The sequence below is a fragment of the Colobus angolensis genome, unplaced genomic scaffold (assembly GCF_000951035.1).
Source record: "Colobus angolensis palliatus isolate OR3802 unplaced genomic scaffold, Cang.pa_1.0 Scaffold227, whole genome shotgun sequence".
Taxonomy (NCBI): domain Eukaryota; kingdom Metazoa; phylum Chordata; class Mammalia; order Primates; family Cercopithecidae; genus Colobus; species Colobus angolensis.
The window spans coordinates 1702881-1724858 of NW_012115455.1; the positions used below are offsets into that span (position 1 = coordinate 1702881).

Consider the following 21978-nt stretch of genomic DNA (forward strand, 5'->3'; position numbering starts at 1 on the left):
TTTTTTTTTTTTTTTCAGTCGAGGTCTTTCTCTCTCACTCAGGCTGGAGTGTGGTGGTGCAGTCTCGGCTCACTGCAACCTCTGCCTCTGGGGCTCAAGTGATCCTCTCACCTCAGCCTCCCGAATAGCTGAGACTACAGGTGCAGCCACCATACCCAGCTAATTTTTGTATTTTTTGTAGAGATGGGGTTTTGTTGTATGGCTGAGGCTGGTATCAAACTCCTGAGCTCAAGCCATCCACCTGCCTTGGCCTCTAAAAGTGCTGGGATTATCTACCTGAGCTACTGCGCCCGGCTCTGATTCCATATTTTATTTATTTTTATTTTTTTATTTCTTTTTTTGAGTCAGTCTTGCTCTGTTGCTCAGATGGGAGTGCAGTCGCACAATTTTGGCTCACTGCAACCTCCACCTACTGGGTTCAAGTGATTCTTCTGCCTCAGCCTCCTGAGTAACTGGGATTAGAGGTTCGCAGCAACAGGCCTGGCTAATTTTGTATTTTTAGTAGAGACGGAGTTTCACCATGTTGGCCAGTCTGGTCTCAAATTTCTGACCTCAAGTGATCGACCTGCCTCACCCTCCCAAAGTTTTGGGATTACAGGCGTGAGCCATCATGCCCAGGCCTGATTCCATATTTTAAAACTGTACTTCGCTCTATAATAGAACAGTTTAGTAGTAGAATAGATTTATATTTTTAAACCAAATAAACGTGTTTTTCCTGTGTACTTTTTTAGGTGGCAGCAAATGCACACATTCCTCCAGACTACCTCCTTAAAATTTGTGAGAGAATTGGTCCTTTACTAGATAAAGAGATCCCTCAGAGTGTTCCTGGGGTACAGACATTATTAGGTGTCGGTCGGCAGTCTCTGCTACGGGATGCCAAAGGTGAGATTTTCAGAATTTAGAACTGTGATATCAGAGAAAGGAGTGGAGAGTAGCTTATTTTTAGGTTGAGTAAATGTTCCCATGCTTTTTTAAATACTAGTTTTTCTTATCTTGCCAATGTTGTTTTGTTTTCTTAGTGTACAAGTAAATTTTTAGAGACCTAAAAAGGGGTACTTTTGTGTAGAAGTGAATATATAGAGGTAAAGAATATAAAATACCTTTGTAATCATGGAATAGAGATCTCAAAGATTGCTGCTTTGATTAATACAATATAAATACTTAAAATATTCTTTCATTATAATGTTCTTACTCTTTATTAGTTTTGATAGTGTCATCCTAATGATACTGTGCTTTTTGTAACAGGTAAATGAAAATTACATGTACAATTTTAATATTTGAACATATTTAAGCAAAAATATCAACCCATCAGTAATTTTTTTTTTTTTTTTTTTTGAGACGGTGTCTTACTCTGTTGCCCAGGCTGGAGCGCAGTGGCACAATCTCAGCTCACTGCAACCTCTGCCTCCCAGGTTCAAGCAATTCTCCTGCCTCAGCCTCCCGAGTACCTGGGACTACAGTTGTGTGCCACCTTGCCCAGCTAATTTTTGTATTTTTAGTAGAGACAGGATTTCACTATGTTGACCAGGATGGTCTCAATCTCTTGACCTCGTGATCCGCCCGCCTTGGCCTCCCAAAGTGCTGGGATTACAGGCGTGAGTCACCACGCCTGGCCTCAGTAATTGTTAAATAAGCTTTTCTACTCTGCTCATTTTCAGTGTTTTACAGATTTTTCCCAAGCTTTACCTGGAACTTCAATATGTCAAACATATAAAGTGGTATTTGATAAACATAAACATGTAAAAGTAGGCATTAAAGATGTCTGTTGGAGTAATAAATACTTAAGGTCTAGCAGCCCATTTATTTCTATGTTTTGTTTAATTAGCATACTATTTTTAAAAATCTTAATTCTCCAAGATAAATAGTTGCGTAATGATACCAGATTTTAAGCATCACATTTTATAATTTAAGGAAATTCTTAATTGAGTTTATTTGGAAGCTTTCAAGAGAGCTTTTGGCTTTTTGTTTTGAAGCCAAGTTATTAATAATATTTAATATTTCCTTACATTTTTTGACTTAAGCATGAAAGAGAAAAAAACACAGCTATTTATAATCAGTTACCGTCTGATACACAGTGCTCTTATCTGTTATGACACAACTGGCAAGTATTTCATAATACAAGCATGTACCCAAGTATAAATATGCCTGAATTTTCCCTGGCATACTTGTGCTATAGTTACATCCTTGCTTATATGGTTTTATATGAGTAGACGTGTAAGCCTAAAGATGAAGAAGAACTGATGTAAACTTTAAAGCTTATTAATCTGTGACATATTTATATAAGATTCAAATATGTGCATAAAAAAAGCTTTAGTTCAAGACTAGCTTAGAAATAAAATATCCAGATGATATGTTTAGGTGTTGGTGTTTACCAGTTATAAATTTAGTTTATAACATGTTCAAATATATACCTATTATTTTCATTTTGGTTTAATAATTAAAAATGTATTCGAACAAATGAAATTAAAATCAGACATTTGCTTCTGAGACATGGGTTAAAAAAAAGAAAGAAAAAAACTGCTCAATTCCTTAGCTAACCTTTGTTCTTTTTGTATAGACTGTAAGAGTACACTATGGAATGGGTCTGCTTTTGCGGCTCTACATAGAGGCAGACCTCCAGAACTACCTGTAAATTATGTGAAACCTCCAAATGTGGGTGAGTAATATACTTGTGTGTTATAAACAGGTTGTTGATACTTTCCTTACTGAACTCAGTAGGAAGACAAAAATAGGTACCAAAATTAAATTGGAAGCATAAACAAACTGTTTACATTCCTGAGGCGTTTCATGGCTAGTCCAGATTTTTTAAACATTTTTACTTAAAGCACGTATAATGTTTTATAAAAGGTGATCTTTGTTTTCTTTATTTCATTTCATTTCACTTCTTTCTTAGCAGAAACTTTTTTTTAATATAGTATAGACGTTTTTAGCCATAAGGTTGTCTATTTACATGTCTATGTGCTGAGTTTCCCAAACAAAAGTACATTATATTTATGTTATTTTCCAAAATTATAATGATGTTATACATTTTTATATGTCTGTATTAAGACAAAAAGTCACCTTTCTTGGTTCCAGTTTAATGAAATTCACATCTCATTCAAATTATTCTTGGGACATCTCTGGCCAGACCATTATGAAGAAATAATAGTAGTGGTTCCCAAAGAGATCTAGATACAAAACTATTTATATTAAAGTTCGCCCTCACAAAGTATGTGCAAAACCAAGGTGCTGGGTGAGTAATTGCTCCTCTGCTCCATTACTTTCTCACTCTTCTAAAAAATTACGTTATTTTATATGGTGTATAGTACCTACAGAATATGTGTAAAATTTGAAAGGGATGAATTTCAGATAGAAAAATAATACTTTTTAAAAAGGAATACTTCTTATACAATAAGCTTTGTAGTTTATCCTCAGAGGTTAAGTAAATTGAAGCTAGAAATATTTCTTAAGATGTATTTAGACAAAATCATTGATTAGACATTCATAGGACTTATTCAGGGAAATTGGATACTCTGAAGTATATTGCTAAAAATATTCTTCCATAGGTTGGATATTACTTGGAAAAGTTGAGTCTCATTGAACATGGTATTGCTAACTTTTTTTTTTCCTTTCAAGGGTAGTTTGTTTATCCACCAGAATTTTCCAGCTTTAGTCATAATTAATATATTGAATTGAGATAACTTTTGTTATTCATGCATTTACTTATTTTCAAAATACAATATTTTTAGCTATACTGTCAACATTATTTTGTTAGTGTGTTATACTTCATGGGTCACATGTGAAATGCTGAAGAGCAACCATTACAGTATTAGGTTTACAGGCTTTCTTTATCCCTTCTTCCCTTCTCTCGCTTTTTTTTTTCTTTCAGCTAAGCATATACTTTCAAACTTCTGCTGGTTTTGTAAAATAAACTGTTTACACGGATTGGAATCTGTTTGTTATTCTTTTAGTAATTGCTTAGGAATTGTCATGTCCCTGGCATTGATGCTTTTAAATTCATTTTAAATCTGGCATGTTATTTGGTGAGGAGCTTTTAGAACAGAGGCAATTCAATCATGATGTATTTTCACGTAGTACCTGGTACTCAAGATGCTTAAGTTTAAGTTATTTAGAATTCAAAGCCTGACAAAAACTCACTAACATGGATATGAAATCTTCTTTCCAGTTTGTGATTTGAGGCAGTTTTCTCTTTGTGGGTCTTAGTTCTCCATAGCTACTTTCAAACCAGTCAGTTTTATAGGTTGCCAATCTAAACAAAACTTAATCATGAAGGTATATCTTTTTTTTGAGACAGAATCTCACTCTTGTCTCTTGTCACTCAGGCTAGAGTGCAGTGGCACAATCTCTGCTCACTGCAACCTCCCCCTCCCTTGTTCAAGCAATTCTTGTGCTTCAGCCCTCTGAGTAGCTGGTATTACAGGCATGCACCACCACACCCAACTAATTTTTTTATTTTGTATTTTTAGTAGAGATGGGGCTTCATCATGATGGCCAGGCTGGTCTTGAACTCCTGGCCTCAAGTGATCCACCCGCCTTGGCCTCCCAGAGTGCTGGGATTACGGGCGTGAGCCACCGCGCCTGTCTGGTATATCCTCTTGAAAGTTCTGTTGAATCTTAGAACTATAAAGAACTGACACTGTTTTTCGGGGTTGGGGTGGGAAAGGAGTTCCATGGTCAAATAAATGTGGGAAACAGCTTTTTAAAAATGGGGAAAAGTTGAATGAATGGAGGATTTTTCATATGTTAAAATGCATTGCTCACCTTAAATAGGGAGCATTTCCCAAGTAATTTAAGCATGGAAACTCTTTCCAGAATATCTGTAAGATCCTGGAAACAGATGTAAAGATCCTGTAAGTTCCTGGGAACAGATTTGGGGAACTTGGTTGAAAATCCTTTTGTTTGCAGCAGAGAAACCTAAAGCTCAGAGAAGTTATTTGATTGGCCTAAGTTACATTGCTTGTCTTCTAAATAGACTATCTATCATATTCATGGTCAGATGTCACCATATTTTCTTGGTATGACAGCTTTACAATCAGATAGCTCCAAAGACAGAGTATATAGCCATGGTACTTTTTTAAGTTAACTATATTAGGATATTATTGACATAAAAGGCTGTCTTCTTAAGTGTGCAATAAGTTTTGACAAATTGTATATATTTTTGTGTAACCACCACCACAATAAAAATATGGAATGTTTTTATCAGCCTCAGTATCACTTGCTTAACCCCTGGAAACCACTAATCTTTCTGTGACTGTACTTCACGTTATTTAAAATGTCATCTAAATTAAATCATGTAGTAAGTAGCCTTTTGTGTCTGTCTGATTTTACTTAGACCAGTGCTTTTGAAATTCATGCATGCCATTTCATGTATCAGTAGTATATTTCTTTTTATTACCAAGTAGTATTCCATTCTATGAATTTACCATAATCTGTTCAATAATTTTGCCTATTATGGATAAAGCTATTATAAATATTCATGTACAGGTCTTTGCATGAATATCTTTCTTTATTTCTTTGGGTAAATAAATATCTAGGTAGTGCAGTCAGTCGTTGGATCATATGTTAAATACAACTTTAACTTTATAAGAAACTGCCAAACTGTTGTGAAAATAGCTATTATATGTTGTATTCCCACCAGCAATATATGAGATTTCTAGTTGTCCCACATTCTCACCAGCTTCTGATACTGTCAGTTGGTATCTTTTCATGTGCATGTTTGCCAGTCTATAGATCTTTAGTGAAGTATTCACCCATTTTTTAAATTGAGTTGTTTGGATTTTTTTTATTATTGAGTTTTGAGGTTATCTATTTTGGGTGCAAATCCTTTGTATTTTGCAAATATTTTCTCTCAGTATGCAGTTGTCTCCTCCCTTCTCCCTCCTCTCACTTCCCCTCCCCTCCCATCTTTTTTAATTGAGATGGGGTCTAGCTTTGTTGCCCAAGCTGGCCTCAAACTCCTGAGCTGAGCAATCACCTGCCTCGGCCTCCCCCTGGGATTACAGGCGTGAGCTACTGTCCCTGGCCCTATGTTATTAACAGTGTCTTTCAAAGAACAGAAATTTTTGCTGAAGTCTAATTTATCAGTTTTGTCTTTAAGATTGTACATTTTGTGTTCAAAGAAATATTTGCCTAACTCATGCTCACAGAGATTTTCTTCTATATTCTAGAAGTTTTATAGTTTTGTTGTATATTTAGACATTTGATCATTTTAATTTTTATATCAGGTATGTGGTTTAGATTGAATTCCTTTTTTTTTTAATTTTTATTTTTGCATATGGGCGTCTAATTCCAGTATCATTTGTTGAAAAGGCCATCTTTTTCCCCATTGGATTATCGTAGCACATTTGTTGAAAATAATTTAACCATGTGTATATGAGTCTTTCTGGACTCGCTGCTATCTGAGTCTTCCAACTTTGCTCTCATTTTAAAAAAATTGTTTTGGCTTTTCCATTCCTTAGCATTTTCACATAAATTTTAGAATCAGCTTCTCAATTTCTCCAAAAAGAAGGTACTGAGGTTTTGCGATTGCACTGAATCTATAGAGACATTTTAGAATAACTGACATCTTGACAGCATTGAGCCTTCTAATCCAGGAACGTAGTATATCTCTCTATTTATGTAAATATTTAATTTCTCTTAGCAGCGTTTTGTAGTTTTCAGTGTTGAGGTCTTGACACATCTGTTGTGAAAACTTTCCCTAAGGATTTTATGGTTTTTATACTATTTTAAATTGTATTTTTAAGATTTTTGATTTCCAGTTTGTTGCTAGTAGATAGAATTTTTTTTCTTTTTGTTTTGTTTTGTTTTTCTGTATATTGACCTCAGTACATTTATTTACTAGATTTAATGACTTTTTTTCCTTGAGAGTCTTTGTGATTCTTTACATAGATAACCTTGTTGTCTGCAACTAAAGACAGGTTTGCTTTTTCCTTTCTGATTTTATGTGCCTTCTATTTCTTTTTCTTAAATTATTGAACTGCTAGTACCTCTACTACTATGGTGGATTAGGCCAGGTGCGGTGGCTTACGCCTGTAATTCCAGCACTTTGGGAGGCCGAGACGGGCAGATCAGGTCAGGAGTTCGAGACCAGGTTGGCTAACATGGTGAAACCCCGTCTCTACTAAAAATATAAAAATTAGCCGGGTTTGGTGGTGCACGCCTGTAATCCTAGCTACTTGGGAGGCTGAGGCAGGAGATTCGCTTGAACCTGGGAGGTGGAGGTCTCTGTGAGCCAAAATTGTACGACTGACTGCACTCCAGCCTGGGCAACAGATCAAGACTCCATATATATGTATGTATATATACAGGCAAATTAAAAGGGTGAGAGTGTACAGGTTTGCCTTGTTCCTGATCATAGGGTGAAAGCAAATCATCTTTCACCATTAAGTATAATGATAAATGCCTTTTTTTCAGTTAGAGGATGTTCCCTTCTCTTCCCACTATGCATAGAATTTGTATCATAAATGGACATGTCCCTCTTTTCATTCTGCCCATTATATTTGGAATTACATCAGTAATTTTTCAGGGCATATTTTAACTGGTATTTTATATAAAACAGTGCTACTCAATAGAACCTTCTTTGACAATGGAGATTATTGCGACTGAGAAATTAAATATTTATTTTATTTAATTTTAAGTAATTTGCAAATACTTGTGGCTAGTGGCCTTTATATTGGATAGTGTAGATCTAGAATAATATGGGAACAGGTAAGCTACTCTGGATAGGTGCATACTTTAAAATCATTCTATTTTAAAGATACACGCACACATATGTTTATTGCAGCACTATTCACAATAGCAAAGACATGGAACCAACCAAACCTGGAAGCCATCATCCTCAGCAACAAACCTCAGCAAACAGAGGAACAGAAAACTAAACACTGCATGTTCTCACTCGTAAGTGGGAGCTGAACAATGAGAACATATGGACACGGGACGGGGGCAGAAAACACACCGGGGCCTCTTGTGGGGGTGAGGGAAGGGAAAGCATCAGGACAAATAGCTAAGGCATGTGGGACTCAATACCTAGGTGACAGGTTAAGTGCAGCAAACCACCATGGTACGCATTTACCTATGTAATAAACCTGCACGTTCTGCACATGTATCCCAGAACTTAAAATAAAATTTAAAAAAAAGTGTCTTCAATGTTTATTTGAAGAACTAGTATTGTTGATATTATCCATCATGGTAACAATTTTAAGAATTTTCCTAATTATCATAATCTAAACAATTTTTATAAAATTACATAGAAATGGTAGCAGGATGGCTCATTCATTTGAGACTGATACACAATTTCTAGTTTTTATAGGTACGTAGTAGATGTGTATATTTGTTGGGTATGTGAGATATTTTGTACAGGGATACAATGCGTAATAATCACCTGAAGGTAAATGAGGTGCCCATCACCTCAAGCATTTATCCTTTCATTGTGGTTACATAGATATTCCAATTTTATTTTTAGTTATTTAAAAATGTACAATAAATTATTCTTGACTCTAATCACTCTGTTGTACTATCAAATACTAGATCTTACTCATTCTATCTAACTATATTTTTTTACCCATTAACCATCCCCACTTTCCCCCTCTTTCCCACTATCCTTCCCAGCCTCTGGTAACTGTCATTCTGCTGTTTTCATGAGTTTAATTGTTTTAATTTTTAGCTCCTACAAATGAGTGAGAACATGTAAAGTTTGTCTTCTGTGGTTGGCTTATTTCACTTAATATAACGTTCTCCAGTTCTCTCCATCTTGTTATAAATGACAGGATCTCATTCTGTTTTATGTCTGAACAGTATTCCATTGTGTATATATACCACATTTTCTTTATCTGTTTGTCTGGTGATGGATACTTAGGTTACTTCAAAATCTTGGCTATTGTGAATAGTACTGCAATAGACATGGGAGTGCAGATATCTCTTCAATATACTGTTTTGCTTTCTTTCGGGTATATACCTAGCAGTAGGATCACTGAATTATATGGTAGTCCTATTTTTAGTTCTTTGAGGAGCTTCCATACTCTTAACCATAGTGACTATACTGATTTACATTTCCACCAAGTGTGTACAAGGGTTCCCTTTTCTCCAAAACCTCACCAGCATTTATTATTGCATGCCTTATTTATTTGTTTGTTTTTTTTTTTTTTTTTTTTGAGACAGGATCTCACTCTGTCACCCAGGCTGGAGTGCAGTGGCGCAGTCTCATCTCACTGCAACCTCCGCCTCCCGGGTTCAAGTGATTCTTTCACCTCAGCCTCCTAGTAGCTAGGACTACAGGTGCACACTACCACGCCTGGCTAATTTTTGTATTTTTTGGTAGAGATGGAGTTTCACCATGTTGGCCTGGCTGGTCTTGAATTCCTGACGTCAGGTGATTTGCCTGCTTCTGCCTCCCAAAGTGGTGGAATTACAGGCATGACCCACTGTACCCGGCCCTCATTATAGTTTTGATTTGCATTTCTCTGATGATCCATGATGTTGAGCACCTGTTGATATGCCTGTTTGCCTTTTGTATATTTTCTTTTGAGAAATGTCTATTCAGATCTTTTGCCCATTTTTAAATTGGATTATTAGATTTTTGTTTTCTATTGAGTTGTTTGAGCTCCTTTTACATTCTGCTTATTTTTATTTATTTATTTTTAAATAGGATCTTGCCTTATTCTGTCACCGAGGCTGGAGTGCACTGGTTCAATCATAGCTCACTGCAGCCACGAACTTCTAGTGAGCTTCCTGCCTCAGCTTCCTGAGTAGCTGGAACTATAGGCATGCACCACCACTTCTGGATAATTAAAATATATATATTTTTGTAGAGATAGAGTCTCACTGTGTTATCCAGTCTGGTTTCAAACTCCTGGCCTCAAGTGATCCTCCCATCTCTGCCTCCCAAAAGTATTGGAATTACAGGCGTGAGTCACCGTGCCCAGCTATATTCTGGTTATTGATCCTTTGTCAGATGAATAGTTTGCAAATTTTTTTCTCATTCTTTGGGTTGTCTTTTCATTTTGTTGATTGTTTTCTTTGTTATGCACAAACTTTTTTTTGCTGTGGTTGCCTCTGCTTTTGGGGTATTACTCAAGAGATCAGAAATCCTTACCCAGTCCAATGTCCTGGAGAGTTTCACCAATGTTTTCTTTTAGTGGCTTCATAGGTTGAGGTCTTAAATTTAAGTCTTCAACCCATTTTGATTTGATTCTTGTATATGGTGAGAGATAGAGGTCTCGTTTCATTCTTCTGCATATGGGTATCCAATTTTCCTAGCACTATTTATTCAAGAGATTGTCCTTTTTCCAATATGTGTTCTTGGGACCTTTGTTGAATATCAGTTCACTTAAGACATGGATTTATTTCTCAGTTCTCTAATCTGTTCCATTGGTCTGTGTTTCTGTTTTTATGCCAGTACCGTACTGTTTTGGTTACAATAGCCCTGTAGTATAATTTGAAGTCAGGTAAGTGATTTCTCGAGTTTTATTATTTTTACTCAGGATGGTGTCATTTATTCTGGGTCTTTTGTGGTTCCATATCCATTTTAGGATTATTTCTTCTATTTCTGTGAATGGCATTGGTATTTTGATTGGGATTGCATTAAATCTGTAGATTGCTTTGAGTAGAATGGATATTGTAACAATATTTCTTGTAATTAATGAATATGGAATGTCTTTCCTTTTTTGTATCTTCTTCAGTTTCTTTCATCAGTGTTTTATAGTTTTCATTGTAGGGATCTTTCATTTCTTTGGTTAAGTTTATTCCTAGGTATTTTATTTCATTTGCAGCTATTGTAAATGGGATTACTTTCTTTGTTTATTTTTCAGATTGTTTGCAGTTAGCATATAGAAATACTACTGATTTTTGTATGCATGCTTATATTTCTAAACTGAGGCAAGGGTATGATGCAATAAGACTGTATTTTTAAACATTTTTTTCCCAAGGAAATCTCAACTGCACGACCCCTACTACTCCCCAGTTCAGCAGGAAACAGTTAGAGCGGTCGTTGGCCAACCTCCCCAGCAGCACTTGGATTTTCTTGTTGAGAGCGGGGACTGAGAGACAGGACTAACTGGATTTCCTAGGCCGACTAAGAATCCCTAAGCCTAGCTGGGAAGGTGACCGCATCCACCTTTAAACAAGGGGCTTGCAACTTAACTCACACGCGACCATCAGGTAGTAAAGAGAGCTCACTAAAATGCTAATTAGACAAAACCAGAGGGTAAAGAAATAGCCAATCATCTATCGCCTGAGAACACAGTGGGAGGGATAGTGATCGGGATAAAAACCCAGGCATTCGAGCCAGCAATGGCAACCCCCTTTGGTTCCTCTCCCATTTTATGGGAACTCTGTTCTCACTCTATTAAATCTTGCAACTGCAAAAAAAAATTGTTTTTTGTTTTTTTATCTTTAGTACAAGTGGCATATAGCAGTATCCTGTAATTTATATAGTAAGCCTGTAATTTACACTGTATACAGCTCAGGACCCTTGCATTAATTCTAAAGCCAAATTAATATTTACATGTTGCTCTAACATTTCATTTAGCATTGATTGACTCTTGACTTATTGGCCATTGTATCGTTATATGTCACTCTCCATGCCAGAATTCACTTGGACGTGAGGGATCTATCTCTTGTTTATATGTAAATGTAAATGGAAAGAAAGTAGTCTAATTTAAACTGTTTATCGGCTGAGGTGACTGAGTTTCTGCCAGGAGTGTATGTCACTCTCTCTAATTTTATGTAGTTCCTAAATCTTGCCTATGTATCATACTTTTGCTAGGTTTTGCTTTTTGTGGCCTGCCTCCCTCTACTTACCACCTTCCTCCTCTTTGTACTCTCATAATTGTGCCTGAAGTGAGTTGCTTCTGAAGCCATTACTTTTATGTACCAGGGGAAGAGCAAGAGATTCTTGTCACACCTGCAAGTAATTAAACTAGAATGTAAACTCAATCTTTTGTATTTTTCACATTGTAAGTGCTCATTAAATATTAAATAGATGGAAGTGCTATGATTGTTGCCACATGGAAACTGAAGTATCCTTTTAAGATGTGTTTATGGGTTTATATAGCCTATATGTGTTTCTAGCCCCTTATATCCATTTCTGAAATCAGTATTGTAGTAATATTAGGATTAATAATTTAGTAGCTTTTTTTTTAAAATGAAACAGATTTTATTATATGAGGGCTTATTTTATTAAGTAAAACATAATGAAATAAGTATTTTCTCTGTTTAATCCTAGTATGAACATGTTTTTTCTTTCCTCATTATTATTATTCCTTTGGATTTTTCTTTCAATATACACCAAAGTATTAATCTTTTGATGTTTGTTCTATGTGTTTAACTCAGTACTTTATAGAAATAGAACTTTATACTTCACAAAGGGAAGAGGTAAAACACTGCCAGGTTTGTTTAGTTGGAGGAAAAGACAGTCTAAAACTTCTGTGTATGTTAACCAAATCAAGTTAAAAAGTTTAGAAGAGGATTTAAAAAAAATAAAGATTTGGGATGTTTATCATTCCAAATTATATAAGTGAACTTTGCAGAAAGCCTGAAAGGAATTGGAAATAATGTTTCTTTGCCATATTTCACTTAATGTTACCCTAGCAAAAAGATGTTCAATGGCCTTGAATATCAATAGCCTGTAGAACTTACTAGTATTATTTAAGTTGTACTGTGGATTGATGTTATGAGATGTGATTGGCATCAACTTTGAAGACTGTATACTTTTACTATTGTTGGTTAAAGTTTTAGAGACATAATTCGATCCATAGAATCAAATCCATGGAAGAAGTAATTCTATACTTTTGTAATTTTACTAGAATTATCACATTTTATTCATATTCATTTTTGTCGCTTTTGTGGCTTGTTTCAATATTTTAGTCTATGTTAATCTGTTTAGTTGTTGGAGCTTTTTTAGGAAACCCCCAACAAAGCTTCACCAAAAACTAGCTGGGACTATAGGCATGCACCACCATGCCTGGCTAATTTTTAAATTTTTTTTGTAGAGACGGGGTTTTGTCATGTTGCCCAGGCTGGTCTTGAACTTCTGGCCTCAAGAGATCTGGTTTGCTTCCCAAAGTACTGGGATTACAAGAATGAACCACTGCACCTGGCCACTTTCCAGTGTTTTTGGCAGCATTTTCTTAGTCTATTATTGTCCTGTCTACTTAATAGAAATTTATATGCTTGCTACGTTTTAACCAATCAGAGGGTTTCGTACATTCTATTTTCTTTCTTTCTTTTTTTTTTGAGACAGAGTTTCACCCTTGTTGCCCAGGCTGGAGTGCAGTGGCACGATCTTGGATCACTGCAACCTCCACCTCCCAGGTTCAAGTGATTCTCCTGCCTCAGCCTCCCGAGTAGCTGGGATTACAGGCGTGCGCCACCACGCCCAGCTAATTTTTTGTATTTTTAGTAGAGATGGGGTTTCACCATGTTGACCAGGCTGGTCTTGAACTCCTGACCTCAGTTGATCCACCCACCTCGGCCTCTCAAAGTGCTGAGATTATAGGCGTGAGCTGCCACTCCCGACCATGTTCTGTTTTCTGATGAAATGGTTTGTTTTTGAGATGGAGTCTTGCTCTATTGCTTAGACTGGAGTGCAGTGGCACCATCTTGGCTGAGTGCAAACTCCACCTCCCAAGTTCAAGCAATTCTCATGCCTCAGCCTCCCAAGTAGCTGGGATTACAGGTGTGCGCCACCACGCTCGGCTAATTTTTGTATTTTTAGTAGAGACCAGGTTTCACAATGTTGGCTGGGCTGGTCTCGAGCTCCTGACCTCAAGTGATCCACCTGTCTCGGCCTCCCAAAGTGCTGGAATGACAGGTGTGAGCCACTGTGCCTGGCGAAATTTTTAAAAAATAAAACTAATGTTGACCAGGTTATTTATTTGTAAAAGAGAAAATATGAATCCAAGGTTATTTTAGCTCTGCTTAATTACGTACAGCTTGTTTTCTGAAAAACTCTTCGTATTTGAAGATGAGGATATTGATGATGATAGGTGTGGTACAAGAAGCCTGATCTATGAACAGTAGTCCTTTCTGCCCTATGTCTATACAGCTTTAAGACTATATTTGGTCAGTAGTTATTGGCCTGAGCCTTGTACTATTTTTGATTCAGTCTTAATCTTTTGCTGAAAGCGCTCCTCTCCTTGCTTCATCCCCCACTGGGCCTCCGTATTCTTGACTTAAAATTGAGGTAGATGTGCAGCTACTGTTTCTTAGAAGTTTAAAACTTTGTTTTGAAGTTGGTTACAGGATTTTCCTAATCCTATAAGCATCATATTTGAACATTACTTTGATAATAATGTTTTTGTCCTATCCCCTTTAAGTCTGGCCTACTAAAGTTGAGATTATTATTCTTTCAAATAGCTAGATTTTCTATTTTCCAAAGACTTATTGGTAACAGGCACTTTTCAACTGTGAGTTTTTTAAAGCTTAAAACACAATAGAATCTTATTTTTTACCTTGTAATAGATGAAATGTGGCTTCTATGTTTATGAAGTTAGCTTGACCTATGGCCAAAATAATTTGGTTTCTCTTTCAATGCCATTTATTGAAAAATTGGAAACAGTCTATTTTTATATAATTTACATTAAAATTTAAAAATTAGGCTGAATGTGATGGCTGAAGCCTGTCATCTGGCACTTTGGGAGGCCTAGGATGGAGGATCCGTTTAGCCCAGGAATTTGAGACCAGCCTGGGCAACAAAGTGAGATCCCACCTCTAGCCAAAAACTAAAAAACTAAAAAAATTAGAAAATTATGTAAAGATTTCGTATGTACTGTGTTTAACTTTAATGATTGCAGGTAACAGATAAAATTGCCCAAGAGTTATGTGATTCATTCGTATTCAAAAAATCAGAGGCCGGCCGTGGTGGCTCGTGCCTGTAATCCCAACAGTTTGGGAGGCCAGTGCTGGAGGATCAGTTGAGCCCAGGAATTTGAGACTAGCCTGGGCAGCGTGGTGAGACCCTGTCTCTACAAAAATTAAACAATAAGAAATTAGCCAAATGTACCTATAGCCCTAGCTACTCAGGAGTCTGAGGCAGCAGGATCACTTGAGCCCAGGAGGTTGAGGCTGCAGTGAGCTGTGTTCATGCCATTGCACTCTAGTCAGGGTGACAGAGTGAGACCTTGTCTCAAAATAATAATAATAATAATAATACCAATTTGTATACTTATGTTTTTTTTCTGGAACTTGGTGCCAATTTGCTGATAAACTCTCTTTCCCAGCAGATATGATAGTTACCTGGCTTTGGTTAAGTCCTATATGTCTTAGCATTATTGATCAGAATATTTCCTGTGATAATAAACAGAATTCAGTGAGTTACTCGTCTTTCTTGGGAGTAAAAGTCTATTGTGGTTAGTGATTTTCTGGTTTAGGCTCAGGAGGTTTTTTAGGAGGGTCTTAAGAGTGCTTTTGTCGATAGGAAACTGCTGAATCTGTAGGATGATTCAAAATGCATTTTTTTGTTTAAGCATAATCAACCAAGGACCACTAAGAATTAGCCTGTAGTCTGAGAAAATCAGATGTATTGATGTATAGTAAGTGAGTAAACTCCCAAGTAACAATGAAAGGCCTCTGGATAAGAGGGATGAGGGAAGTTTTTTGTAAAGTTTGGTTTACATTAAAGTATTCTGAGGAGGGTCTGATGGAAGCCAGGATCACTTCTAGATTGGTGGCTGTTACTGAGGCAAATTGGAACAAGTGGGGATTAACTATGGATCGGGTACCGTCATGAAGCAAGGACATTTTAGGAACTTGGTATCTCCCTCTGGTAATAAGTGAAAATAGCAAAGTGGGTCCAGGGTCATTGCTGGTAAGAAAGCAGTAATCACTCGAGAGGATTCTTCATGATATTTTACAACTGCCGCATAACCTTGGGAAAAACAATGTTTCCTGTTAATTTTGCAGCTGGTTTTATCTATGTCTGTCTTCCCAAGCCTGATTAATTGCACGGTTGCTTTTTTCTTTTTTCAGTCCTAGCTGATATTCACTCTTTCAGTCCCAGATAGATTTTGAGTTTTTAACATGTAGTCTTATAAATATTTCAAAAGCAGTGGTCAATATATAGCATTTTGTTATTAATTTTACTTAAGGACTCTCCTCAATGTTCTTAGTCTGTTGAGTTGAAAATCCTTTATTTTAGCCTAGAAACATTTTTCTGACACCACTTTAAAGTTTCATGCCTGAGTGAAATAGTTGTAATGCAAACAGATTTTTTTTCTAATGTAAATAAAGACTGGACTAGTTAGTGGTCTAACAACTCTGATGTGACCATCTTGGAATACTCTTTGAATCTTGATGAGCTTTTCAGTAGAACCAAATTTATTTGAAGCCAGAGCCTTTGCTGATGGTGTTGTCTCTCAGGTGGAGATAAGATCGAGGGATATTATGTAGAATTTTTGCTGTTAAATTATTTCTTATTGCAGGCTCACAGCAGATTATATTTTGTAAAATGTCATTAAATAGACAGCATTGAAAAGCGGGAAGACTATTAAACTAGAATCAGGAGACCTAGATTGAGCCTCTGCTATTTTTTGACTCTGTGATGTTAGCCAACACACTTAGTTTCTTTGGGCCTTAATTTGCTTATTTACAAAGTGAAGAAACTTGCTTTCAAATCTCACAAGACTACTGTGAACTCATGAGATGTCTGTGAATACTTTATAAGCTTTGAAACATTATGAAAATATAATTTGTAATTATGATATTGGATCACAGATGCTGATAATATTGGTAATGATAATAGTGACTCAGATTAAAAATTCAATGTTTGTGTTATCTTTATGAAAAGACTTTGTAGCTCATATGCAAAGGTACTGGGACTCTAATATCCAAACTTTAGTATTAGACCTAAGTGCTTTGACTTCAAATCTAGTGCTCTTTGCACAAAAGTATCCTGGCAAAGTAAAAGGTGTTTTTTAGTTGCCATGATAGAACCTCTTGTCAGGTATTTTAAGTGTTCTGCAATCTTTATAATACACATATTTGCTGTCACTTTCACAATTAGTTTCCATCCTCTGATTTCTGTTTAGAATCATAGTTTTGTATGTGTTGTAAATAAGACATGAGATAATATGGTAGGAATTGGTAAAAAGCCATCATTTTATTCAATATAGTCTGGGCCCCAATTGTGTCAAGTAAAGCCCCTTGAAAAACAAGTAGTGGTTTCATTAAGAGGAGAATAGCCTGTTTGACATAACAAAGGCTTAGAGTTTGTGATGGGAGTTGAGACTGGAAAAGGAAGTAGGGGCCCAATTATTCTACATCCTCTATGCCAGGAGTCTGCAAACTTTTTTGTGTAAAGGGCCAGATAATAAATGTTTTTGGCTTTCTGGAGCATTTGGTCTCTGTTGCAGTTACTCAACTCTGTTGCTGTGAAAACAGCCATAGATAATATGTAAATGAATGAGCATGGCTGTTTTCCAATAAAATTGTGTGTACAAAAAGATGGTGGGTTACATTTGGTTCATGGACCTTAGTTTGCCAACCCCTGGTCTACATGAATAATGAGTTTAGATTTTATCCTATTGATATTGAGGAATCATTGGATGTTTTTGAATAGGAAAATCATATGATCAGAATTTTATTTTGGAAAGGTAACACATAGAGTATAGGATAAACTGGATAGGAGAGAAAATGGAGAGGCAGGTAGGGAAACCAGGGGGGAGACTGTTACTATAGATATAGACAGAAAATGAATGTGGAGATGGTAGTGATAGAAATGGAGGTAATTGGATTGATTCAAGCAAGATTTTGGAGGGGGGATTAATAATACAGTTTGGTTGGATATAGGACATAAAAGAGGAAGAATAAAAAATAATCTGTTAGTCTCAAAGTTGAGGAAAGGGAGATTATAGAAAACTTGTGATTGAAGGCTAATAAACTTGATTTGGGAAATCTTCATTTATGATATATCCAGATAAGACAGGATGCTTGTCTATTAGGTAGTTGAAAATGTAGGCCTGGAGCTAAGGTGAAAAATAGAGGTTACAGATAAAGATTTGGCAGTAATTAGTATGTGAGTAGGAAAGATCACTCAGGGACTGTGTGAGGATGGAGAAGAGAGACCTGGATAGAATGTGAAGGAACCTGGATTGGGCATGGTGGCTCACACCTGTAATCCCAGTACTTTGGGTGGCCATCGTGGGAGGATCGCTTGAGCCCAGGAGTTCAGGAGCAGCCTGGGTAACATAGGGAGACCCCACCTCTACAAAAAAAAAAAAAATAAGAAAATTAGCTGGGTATGGCGGCACGCACCTGTAGTCCCAGCAACTTGGGAGGCTGAGGTAAAATCTCTTGAGCCCAAGAGGTTCAGGCTGCAGTGAGCCAACATGCCAGTACACTGCAGCCTGGGTTACAGAGCAAGATCCTGTCTCAAAAAAAAAAAAAAAAGAAAAAAAATCTGAAGGAACCATCAGCATTTCAGTAAATGTGGGTCAGGATAGAAAAAAAAAATATATATATATATAAGAAACTAAGAAGGCAAGGTATAGAGAGGCAGGGAGAATCAGAAATGGTATCTTGTAAGTCATAAGAGAATTACAGAGTTGATTAACATTTCCTGTAAAACTTACTCCATGGCATTTATTTTTATCAATAGTGTTAGAAGGTTGAATGATATTACTTAATTTTCTAGAAATAAGTTTGATTTGATTCAGCAAATACGTGAACACCAAATATATGTAAAGCATTTTCCAAAGTGTTCAGGGCAGTTGTTGCTGTCAAGGAGTTTACTTTTTGAAGAAGATTAAGCAGATGCCAGAATGTGATTGTAGTATAGGACTTAAGCTAAGTGATTTAAGGGAAGTATAAAGTGTAATGGGCATTACAAGAAGGAGATCAATTTTGTTGATCTTATCAAAAAACCAGCTCCTGGATTCATTGAAACGGATTAAGAAAAACATGGGAAGACTTCAAAGAATAAATGACCTTTGAGATAACTTTGAAGGGTTCATTGTAACTTGAAATGGAACTTTCCAGGTGAGAAGATACCTGCATAGGACAGAGGAAGAGACCTGTCTATTTCAAGGGGAGAATTTATGCCCTGGAGGAGTAGGAATTTTGGTTGGATATTTTGGTAAGGGTGGGACCAGATTAATTAAAACAAATACCTGAGCGCCTTTCCAAGGGATTGAGCTGACTTAGTGCTTATAGTTACACATTAATCCTTATTCTCAAATGCTTAAAATCTTAAATCACAAATATGTAACTAGTATAAGATATACCATGGTAAGGGCCAGAACTGAAGCAGGAGAGTTCATGTTTAGCTGACGTGATTGAGAAAGATTTCATGAAAAAGGATGCAATTTTAGCCTGTGCCTCCAAGAATAAAAAGGATATTGATAGGTTGAAATGACAGAGGTGGGCATAAGGCTAAAGGAATAGCAGAAACAAAGGTGCTGGGGTGGTACACTGGGAGATGTTTGGCTTAAGAGTCAGGAAATTGCTTATGGTCATGTCAGATATCCTCAGTTTTACCTGTACTCATTTATGTATATATCTATGTTGCATGCTAAGTTCTGTAGAGTTTTAGTACTTGCGTATCCACTAGCGCAGTCAAGATAAAGAAGTTTTATGTCCTCAAGGATTCATCATGTTACTCTTTTATAACCACATCGGCTTCCCTCCTGCGTGACCCCCCACCCCATGTTGTCAATCACTAATCTGTATTATATTTCTATAGTTCCATCATTTCAAGAAAAGTTATATCAATGGAATTATACACTATGTAACGTTCTTTTGCTCAGCATAATTTCCTGACCATTCATCCTATTTGTTGCACGTGTCATTCATTCCTTTTTATTGCTGAGTGATATTCCATGGTATGGATGTCCCACAATTTGTTTGGCCATTCACCAATTGAAGGACATCTGGGATGATTCCAGTTTTGGGCTATTATAAATAAAGCTGCTATGAACATTTATGTAAGGATTATTTGTGAACACAAACTTTCATTTTTCTGGAATAAATGCCCAAGTTTGTAATTGGGGATCATATGGTAATTGAATGTTTTGTGGCTTTTTTTGTTTGTTTCTTAGAGTTTTATTATTAATTTCTGTTCTTAATTACTTTCTTCAGGATCATTTTTTTTTTCAATTATACTTTAAGTTCTAGGGTACATGTGCAAAACGTGCAGATTTGTTACATAGGTATACATGTGCCATGTTGTTGTACTGCACACATTAACTCGTCATTTACATTAGGTATTTCTCCTAATGCTATCCCTCCCCCTGGCCCCTAAACCATGACAGGCCCCAGTGTGTGATGTTCCCTACCCTGTGTCCAAGTGTGCCCATTGTTCAGTTCCCACCTAAGAGTGAGAACATACTGTGTTTGTTTTTCTGTCCTTCTGATAGTTTGCTCAGAATGATGGTTTCCAGCTGTATCCATGTCCCTGCAAAGGACAAGAACTCATCCTTTTTTATGGCTGCATAGTATTCTATGGTATATATGTGTCATGTTTTCTTAATCCAGTCTATCATTGATAGACATGTGGGTTGGTTCCAAGTTTTTGCTATTGTGAATAGTGCCGCAATAAACATACGTGTGCGTGTGTCTTTATAGTAGCATGATTTATAATCCTTTGGGTATATACCCAGTAATGGGATGGCTAGGTTAAATGGTATTTCTAGTTCTAGATCCTTGAGGAATCACCACACTGTCTTCCACAATGGTTGAACTAGTTTACAGTCCCACCAACAGTGTAAAAGTGTTCTTATTTCTCCACATCCTGTCCAGCACCTGTTGTTTCCTGACTTTTTAATGATTGCCATTCTAACTGGTGTGAGATGGTATCTCGTGGTTTTGATTTGCATTTCTCTGATGGCCAGTGATGATGAGCATTTTTTCATGTGTCTGTTGGCTGTATAAACGTCTTCTTTTGAGAAATGTCTGTTCATATCCTTGGCCCACTTTTTGATGGGGTTGTTTGTTTTTTTCTTTTAAATTTGATTGAGTTCTTTGTAGGTTCTGAATATTAGCCCTTTGTCAGATGAGTAGATTGCAAAAATTTTCTCCTATTCTGTAGGTTCACTCTGATGGTAGATTCTTTTGCTGTGCAGAAGCTTTTTAGTTTAATTAGATCCCGTTTGTCAATTTTGGCTTTTGTTGCCATTGCTTTTGGTGTTTTAGACATGAAGTTTCAGCTTTCTACATATGGCTGGCCAGTTTTCCCAGCACCATTTATTAAATAGGGAATCCTTTCCCCATTTCTTGTTTTTGTCGGATTTGTCAAAGATCAGATGGTTGTAGATGTGCGGTGTTATTTCTGAGGCCTCTGTTCTGTTCCATTGGTCTATATCTCTGTTTTGGTACCAGTACCATGCTGTTTTGGTTACTGTAGCCTTGTAGTATAGTTTGAAGTCGGGTAGCATGATGCCTCCAGCTTTGTTCTTTTTGCTTAGGATTGTCTTGGCAATGCGGGCTCTTTTTTGGTTCCATATGAACTTTACTTTAAAGTTTTTCTCCAATTCTGTGAAGAAAGTCATTGGTAGCTTGATGGGGATGGGGATGGCATTGAATCTGTAAATTACCTTGGGCAGTATAGCCATTTTCACTATATTGATTCTTCCTATTCATGAGCATGGAATGTTCTTCCATTTGTTTGTGTCCTACTGTATTTCACTGAGCAGTGGTTTGTAGTTCCCCTTGAAGAGATCCTTCACATCCCTTGTAAGTTGGATTCCTAGGCATTTTATTCTCTTTGAAGCAATTGTGAATGGGAGTTCATTCATGGTTTGGCTCTCTGTTTGTCTGTTATTGGTGTATATGAATGGCTTTGATTTTTGCACACTGATTTTGTATCCTGAGACTTTGCCAAAGTTGCTTATCAGCTTAAGGAGATTTTGGGCTGAGACGATGGGGTTTTCTAAACATACAATCATGTCATCTGCAAACAGGGACAATTTAACCACTTCTTTTCCTGATTGAATACCCTTTATTTCTTTCTCTTGCCTGATTGCCCTGGCCAGAACTTCCAACACCATGTTG

The 21978-nt window shown here is 36.6% G+C and overlaps 1 protein-coding gene across 1 annotated transcript in view; it reads left to right on the forward strand.

The window, feature by feature from the left end:
* Positions 1 to 21978, forward strand: part of BRWD3 (bromodomain and WD repeat domain containing 3) — a 129522-nt gene that overhangs the window by 15395 nt on the left and 92149 nt on the right. Inside the window, exons 5-6 of the mRNA XM_011944125.1 lie at positions 732 to 882; positions 2558 to 2656. Coding sequence (XP_011799515.1) covers positions 732 to 882; positions 2558 to 2656 — 250 coding nt within the window. The remainder of the gene's footprint in view (positions 1 to 731; positions 883 to 2557; positions 2657 to 21978) is intronic.